The sequence below is a fragment of the Leptosomus discolor genome, chromosome 5 (assembly GCF_034619465.1).
Source record: "Leptosomus discolor isolate bLepDis1 chromosome 5, bLepDis1.hap2, whole genome shotgun sequence".
NCBI classification, from domain to species: domain Eukaryota; kingdom Metazoa; phylum Chordata; class Aves; order Leptosomiformes; family Leptosomidae; genus Leptosomus; species Leptosomus discolor.
The window spans coordinates 25,112,519-25,120,297 of NC_141395.1; the positions used below are offsets into that span (position 1 = coordinate 25,112,519).

Consider the following 7,779-nt stretch of genomic DNA (forward strand, 5'->3'; position numbering starts at 1 on the left):
AGCAGAGTCCGCCCGTTCCTGCATGAACTTATGCCCGGAGTGTTCACCCCTAGAGTAGAGCTTATTCGCGAGTGCAGCGCGGGGAGTGTGTGTTTTTACCAAGTTCTCGAAAAGCGTAGGATCCCTGCGTAAATTGGCAAACGCTGAGTTCGTAGCCAAAATGAAGACCAGCCGGACCAGCATGGAAACCTGTATTATCAGCTTTTTACCTTTCTTTCTCCATTTATATAGATTTTTCTCCTGCTTCTTACCCTCTCTTTCCCCGGAGAACGAGCGGTGCTAAACTAAAATCGATTTTTTTAATCTGTATGTAAACACCATTTTGCAGCAAAATAAAGGAATAACGCCTAGTAAAGACATCAGCTCTGTGAGTCCCGGCTGCTCCCTTCATCTGCTGCCCTGCCCGCCAGGGCGAGCCTGCGGCGCCGGCTTGTTTTGTGGTTTGGAGTAACCTGCTCGAGCAGCGATGGGGGAAAGTGGTTGACAAATAAACCTTTTTCTTTTTCTTTCTCCTTTTTTTTCCCCCCCCTCTTTTTCCCCACCCCCCACTCGGAGCTGCAGATCCGGCCGCAGCCCGGCGGAGAGGGCACGTGACACCCGCGCAAGGCCCGCGCGTGACTTGCGCGCTGGCTCCGCGGCGGCCGCTCCCGCCGCTCCGCTTGCGGCTGCCCGCCCCGACGGCGGGGGCATGGGCGGAGGGGAGCCGCCGGGGCGCGGGCGGGGCTGCTCCCGGGGCACACAGGGCAGGTTGCCCTCTCCGGCCCCTCCATCCCCTTCCCCCGTCCGCCGGGCCCGGGGAGCACGCGGTTCCGCGGCGGCAGAGGGGCCCGCAGAGCCGGGGGCGGGCGGCCTCCGGTCGCCGGTGCCGCCCCAGGTGGCCGAGCCGGGCTGGGCCTTGCCCTTCCAGCGCCGCTGACTTTGGCCTTGTCCAGGCGCTACCCCGAACAAACAGGCGGAGGAGAGCGGGCGGTGCCGAGGCGGCGGCGGGCTGGGGCCGCGGCCGGGGCAGGGGCCCGGGCAGGGGGGCAGCCGGGGCAGGGGGGAGCCGGCGTCCCCCTCTCACCCTGAGGTGCTGCAGGCGCAGGAGAGGGGAAAACCCGGAGGTTTTGGTAGCTTTATTTTGTGAAACCGTCCCCATGGCCGTTTCCGCAGAGGTTTTCGTGAGGGAAAGGAGGGAACGCTTTCGGTTTTTTGCCCAGATATAAACCTCAGAGGATAACCCAAACAGAGGAGTTGGGAGCGCTGCCCAAGCAGTTTGATTATTGTTTTAGGACGAGAATTAAATCGATTTTCCCCACATCTTGCTGACAGGCTTTCTCTGCCTGCCTGGGAACCTCCAACCTCTGCAGCACCAGAACAGTCGGGCTGGCTGGAGCTGCAGAGCCAGGGGAAATGCTAGATATTGCCTGTGTCTGATATTTCAGAAAATAAAATTTAAAAAAATCTCAAGGAATTTAAATCCGGATTAAAACGCCTTTTGGCTGCCATTTCCACCTAAATCTGTTTCTAATGAAGAGGCGTTTCCACAGTCGAAACCTTGGGTTGCCTCTTCCAACAGCAATAATAATTACGCTGGCAGAGCCTGCATTATTGTCTGGTATATAAAGTAGGCTCAGATATGGTTGTTCGGGGCGTATGCAACAAGGCTGAACAACCACAAGGAACGGTACAAAGCAGCTACCTATTCACACGGGGCTATTGCCTTCCTGAAGGCAATAAATTCATTATTTCATAAAGAGACATATTTGAACTTTGCTCCTACCCACTCTTTTGCTTGCAAATACCGCTCGCAAAGGCACAGTGGTCCAGATGATTCTGGAGGTAAATGCCAGATTGCCAAACGGGCAGAAGTGCAGGCATCTTCCCGAAAGCTTTTCAGAAAGCCCCAAAGGTAACGCTTGGGTGGTGTTTCGGGAGGGTGAAGGAAAACCAGCCCAAAGCGTTTCTCGCTGTCCAGAATGGCCACTCTTCCCGCATTGCCCAGCGCAGACAAAAAACGGGCGGGTTGGCTGCCAGTGCAAAAGCGGGGATGAAGCAGGGCCGGGGGTTTGCTCCCCGAGGGAAGGGGATGCACACCTAGCCACTACAGCCAGAGGCACCACCTCTGGTCCCTCCAAATCTTCGACGCATTCATCCCCTGTGCTGGGAGCTGGCGCATTGCGGGCAATAAAAGTGGCTTCATTCAGTAGCATTTCCCTAATTAAAAAAACTAGAAGCAACCCAAATGATGTAAGCCAGGAGAAAAGCAAGAAACAGATAAAGCCCCTTTTCTTATTCTCTCCTGGAATACTATTCAGTCGGCTACAGTCCATGAGCAACGGACCCTTTATGTCATCCTTCCCTGTCCAAACCCGCCCCAGTACAACCAGTCCCTTTATTACATGGGTGATGTGAAATCCGAAGAGGAACCTCGGGTGAAAAGATGTGAAAGGCAGTGTATTATTTATTAAATGTATCTGATCCACGACGATGGCTTATCGTAAAGCTTCTAGTCTAAATCGCCCACGGAATGAGGAAAACCAGAGGAGGTAGGATCTAAATTGCAATGTGATGCGAAAGTATGTGTATTGTGTATCTCTGTATGTGCCGGTATATGTACAGACGCACTTATTTCAGCAGCCCCCGTTGCGTGTAACCGTGTGGGCGGACACACGGACGCACACGTTTGCGGGCTCATCCTGTGCATAGCCACACAGGCAGTAGAAAATGGTGCGCGATTTCACGCGTGCCCATACTCCAGGTTTCAGCCGTTTCTCTGAAGCAGCGGGCGCCGACAGCCGCGCCGGGCGTGTCGGGAGGCACCCACGCGTGTGGCAGAGCTGCAGCCGCAGGGCGCGCCCTGCCTGGGCGGCTCTGCCTGCGCGCACCCGCCCCAGCCACCCCGTGGGCTCGTGTGTGCACACGCGTGTGCGGCACGCCGGGTGGGCGTGAGGAGATGCACCCGAGTGAGGCGGACGTACCCCACGCCCTCCGGCTGGATTATTTCGGGTGTACTCCTTCGGCCCCTGCCCGGGCTTTTGTGGGTGCCTACGGGGCGGGGGGCGGGGGGGGGGGAGCAGCGAGCACCCGCTTGCTGCGCCCACGCCCGCGTCCCCCCTCAGCACGCAGGCGACCGTCCATCCCTTTATTTACTCCAACATAAACATCTTTGCATTCCGACCGCAGCCTAAACGTGATAAAGCCCTTCCGAGGGGGGCTCTCCATTCCTTCTCGTTTGATAAGGCTGCAAACGCAACTCGGCTTGTTGGGAATGGCTCTGGATGCCTTTGTGCTTCCTAAAAGAGCATAAATAATTAAAGTTTGGCAGGGAGGAAAAGCTTTCTTGCAGAACTGTAGTGGCAATAAATGAAATGACTCAGAATCTCTTCTCCAGTCGGTTTTTACGAGAGCTGCCAGACAGTGTCTGTTCACGTTCTCCAGATACTAGGGGCGCCATAACAAAGTTAAGGTCAAGTTAGTGTCTTATCTTGGGTGGCACAAAAATACCGCATCTTCTCCAGCCGGACTGGGTATATTTTTAAACCCGAATGTTATGCAAGTCGCCTTAATTTCCAAGGAGGGCTTTTGGAAATGTCACTTGGAACTGAATACTTGGTAATTCCAGGCAACGGTTGCAGATGTTTCAAGACGCCTAACGGTAACGTATTCGCCTGTCTGTGTACATGATGTGCATTTATCTTTCGATGTTATTTAATATGCGTAAGGAAGAAAAAAGAAAAGAAAAGAAAAGAAAAGAAAAGAAAAGAAAAGAAAAGAAAAGAAAAGAAAAGAAAAGAAAAGAAAAAGGGGGAGATATCTAATGCTCAGAATTGGGCTGGGGACGGACCCCAGGGTGAAAATGCTCTGGCAGGCGGGGACCCCTAGCTCTACCTTATTCCTGCGGGGTCTCTGCTGCGATGTTGGTCCCACATTCCCCAAATTAGATCGCTTTTTAAGGCACTGTTTCCTAAAAGGGCTGTTTTCGTATTAACAAATCGTCGCCATGTCTTTGAACTTGAATTAGTTGAAACCGGTTGGCTCCTGCGCCAAGATTTAGTTGATGCTAGGCTTGCTGCATCGAAAGGAAGGTGAAGGTTTCTGGTTAAGGCGTAATTAGTTGTCTGAACGGTAAAGAAAATGAAGCTCCATAGGTTCCCAGAGCCATCTCTCCTGATGAGATAGACTATCAGAAACCTGGAGGCACAATCCAAATGGTTCCCTGCCCTACTCTGCTGCAAGCTCAGGGTGGTAAGTGACACAGGAGCCATTTTAACTGCGCAGGCATCATTTTTAGGAGGTCGTTCATATGTTGCAGCAGAATCGAGAGGGCTCGAAAGTTACCGATAAAGGGAGGGAATTATGGTTTTGTGCCTTGATTTCTGGTGGAACCTTGCGAGTGTCTGTCTGCTGGGAGCAATGTGTGGCGTTTAAGGTGGTTTGCGAGCGAGGCATCAAGACTAAAAATGCCATAGTGTACAAAGAAAAGGAAAAAGGACAGAAAGGGGGGGGGAAGAGAAAAAAAGGAACGAGTTTAATCTTATCTTCTGGGGTTTGGTCTTTTGCTTTTTAGAAAGGGCAAGCTAGGCTGCGGCATGGAAGCCCCTTGGGCAGTCCTCGCCTGCACTGGGGAGCCGGGGGATGCAGGAGGGGTCGTGCCGGTGTCGGTGGCTGCGGCGGCGAGGCGCGGGCGGCGGGAGGGCAGGGTGCGGGGCGCAGCACGGGCTGCGGGGCTCCCGCCCCCGGAGCCTCTCCGCAGCGCGGAGCCGGGGGCGCACAAAAAGCGCTTGTCGCGGAGGGGCGCGCAGCCTGCACCTGGCCGAACCCTCGGCGGGCATCGCCGCTTCGCAGAGCTGGGACGCCCCTGGACCTCCCCCCCACTTGCCCGCGGAGCTTTGGGTCCGGTTTCCTACCTGCCGGGCTCACTGTTTGCTGTGGGACTTGGAAACTGCCTTTTTGGAGGTGGTCTGGGGCCTGCCGCCTGGCCGGAGCACCCGGGAATTGCCTGGCTGGCAGGGGGCGACCCTGCTCGACGTGGAGAGCTCGCCCAGGTTTCGGGTTTACTTGGAGAGCGGCATGTGGCGGGGCTACTCTGGCTATGCTGTACAGTGGCGAAAAAAAGGCATTCCCATAGAGAGCTGGCAAAGGTTTCTGGAATGAGGAATTACTCGAGCATAGGGCTATTGCTGGCGAGTATTATTTATTCTCTTCTCTTTCCAGCCTTTGTGACACGGTTTGTGCTCGCCTATGTAAAATCATATTTCAAGGAGGAAAAGAAATTTGGCAAAAATGAGCCCTCGAAGGCAGGGCGGCCGCGGGGCTGGCGGGTGTTGTGCATGTCGCCCGCTCCCAACCCTGCTTTTCCCTTCCAATGAAAATGAACATTCTGGTGGGAGTTGGAGGCACGGGAACAGAGGTCACTTTGTGTGCTGCTCTGCTTCCCAAGGAAACCGTGCTTGGTGGACTTCTCTTCCTGCCCTAGCCCTTTGCTTTCCAGAAGAGCCCGAAAGTGTCTCCCTTTCATAAAACCGGCTACTGAGAGATGTTCTGTTTGCGTACTTCTCATTTCAGTTTGTCTCTGGCGCCCTGACACGAGCGCGCAGTGTTTGGGCTTATAAGCGAGGGAAAATGAGGTGATCGGGACTCAGCCTTTGAATTTCATGACGGGTTTTGATGCCAGCTTGGAGCGCTGGAGCCGGGCGGGCAGCTCCACTCGTGTGCTCGAGCGTGTGAATGGGACTTGGCTTTCCTGAGCGAACCGCATCACCCGCTCAGCATCTGCGGGAGAGGCGGCCAGCGAGCATCGCTCCCTCTGAGGAGCAGCGACCACGTTTCCGAGCCGAGGGTGCCCGGCCGGGAGCCCGCACCCCGCTCTCCGCGGGTCGCCTTCCCCGCCGGTGCCGGTGCCGGTGCCCCCCTCCCCCTCGCTGCCCGCGGATGGCCGGCGGGCCGGGCGGCGATGCGGGCGGGGGGCTGCGCGCCGCGGGGCTCCGCGCCGGGCTCCGGCGGTGGGCAGGCGCCTGCCTGGGCGGCGCGGCCCCAGGTGATCGGCCGCACCACCTACGTGTATCTCATCGCCTGGAGAAAGGGCGAGGGGGAGAACCGGCTATATTTGTGCAAAGGCTGCTCTCTCCTCTCCGTGCTGGGAGGGCTCTTTGGAGAGATCTTAGGAGCCTTTCCGAGGGGCTGATATAGATATAAGGACATTTCTACATCGCGTCACGTGACATAATTACCACTAGAATCAATCAAGATGAATTGCACGTCAGCACACGGTGGGGATTTTTTCTTAGTTGATCCTGTCCAAGCCCTCTTGTGCAATAGATGGATCTTGTTCAATGCATTGAAGCCTCCTGGTTGCTTGCAATCGCAAAAAGGAAGACATGACTGAGTTTGACGATTGCAGCCACGGCACATCCAATATGTATCTGCCAGGGTGCGCTTATTACGTCTCACCCTCAGATTTCTCGACGAAACCCTCTTTTTTGTCGCAATCGTCGTCCTGTCAAATGACTTTTCCTTATTCTTCTAATTTACCTCATGTCCAACCTGTGCGCGAAGTAGCATTCAGGGAATACGGATTAGAGCGCAGCAAATGGCAGTATAGGGGCAGTTATGCTCCTTATTACTCAGCTGAAGAGGTGATGCACAGAGACTTTCTGCAGCCTGCGAACAGGAGGACGGAAATGTTATTCAAAACGGACCCTGTCTGCGGCCACCACGGACCGTCTCCTGCCGCTTCCAACTTCTACAGCTCGGTGGGGAGGAACGGCATCCTGCCGCAAGGCTTCGACCAGTTTTACGAGACAGCCCCCGGACCCCCGTACCAGCAGCACTCCGAGGGCGAGGGGGACGCGGACAAGGGCGACTTGAAAGCCCAGAACAGCACTTGCAGTAAAACACCTTCCAGCCAAGAGAAGAAAGTGACACCAGCAAACAGCGCCGATTCCCCTTCTGGTGAGGCTGTTGCAGAGAAGAGCAACAGTTCAGGTAGGTATCAGTAGTAAATTGGGGGCAAGAGTACAAGGCCAACACTTTGTCAAGCCGCATTTTATGTGCAATTTTATAAGCATCCAAAGGATTTTATATATCCTATAAGATTTCCTTTACCGTTGTAAAGCGTGTTTACGATAGGAAACCAATTTAGGTGGGCTTAAGGTATTCTTGGAAGAGGATATTAATTGTTATTAAATTGTTGATTTGGCGGGGGGGAAACGGGGAGGTTTCACAGGTAGTGCTCAGAGCTGCCTTCGGTTTAGGGCTTAAGATCTTCGTTTGTTTGGGGCGGGGGGGTGTGGGTGAGAGGACTTTGAGAAACTTGGAATTTTTCCAGCCCATTTAAATATCTCTCTGTATTGCTCGAAGTGCTCTCTTTTAAGGAGAAGTTGGGAAATATTCGCTTTTTTGCTAAGTCACTCAGAGAGTAAAAGCCCCAGGAATATTTTTTTTTGAACTGTTAGAGGGCTGCTTTCCAGGCAATGGGGTATTGTCAAAGTCTCTGATCTCTTCCTGGCTGAGCATGTTCGTAGCAACAGCATAAATCAGTTTATTTTCTCTTGAATTTCAGCAATTCCCCAGCGATCAAGGAAAAAGAGGTGTCCCTATACCAAATATCAGATAAGAGAACTGGAAAGGGAGTTTTTCTTCAACGTGTACATAAACAAAGAGAAAAGACTGCAGTTGTCCAGAATGCTCAACCTCACTGACCGGCAAGTTAAAATCTGGTTCCAGAATCGAAGAATGAAAGAAAAGAAATTGAACAGAGATCGACTCCAATATTTCACTGGGAATCCCTTGTTTTGA

At 53.7% G+C, this 7,779-nt stretch overlaps 1 protein-coding gene across 1 annotated transcript; it reads left to right on the plus strand.

Moving 5' to 3' along the window:
* The first annotated feature begins 6,359 nt into the window (after window positions 1–6,359).
* On the plus strand, window positions 6,360–7,779 carry HOXD11 (homeobox D11). Its single transcript, XM_009952064.2, has 2 exons — window positions 6,360–6,966; window positions 7,544–7,779. Exons 1-2 carry the CDS (start codon window positions 6,360–6,362, stop codon window positions 7,777–7,779), a joined length of 843 nt encoding a protein of 280 aa, XP_009950366.1.

Excerpts from the sequence above, each read along its gene's own strand:
- HOXD11 (XM_009952064.2), top strand. The coding sequence starts at position 6,360 with ATGACTGAGTTTGACGATTGCAGCCACGGCACATCCAATATGTATCTG. Across the intron at positions 6,967-7,543 it reads AGAGAAGAGCAACAGTTCAG|CAATTCCCCAGCGATCAAGG; the intron begins GTAGGTATCAGT and ends CTTGAATTTCAG.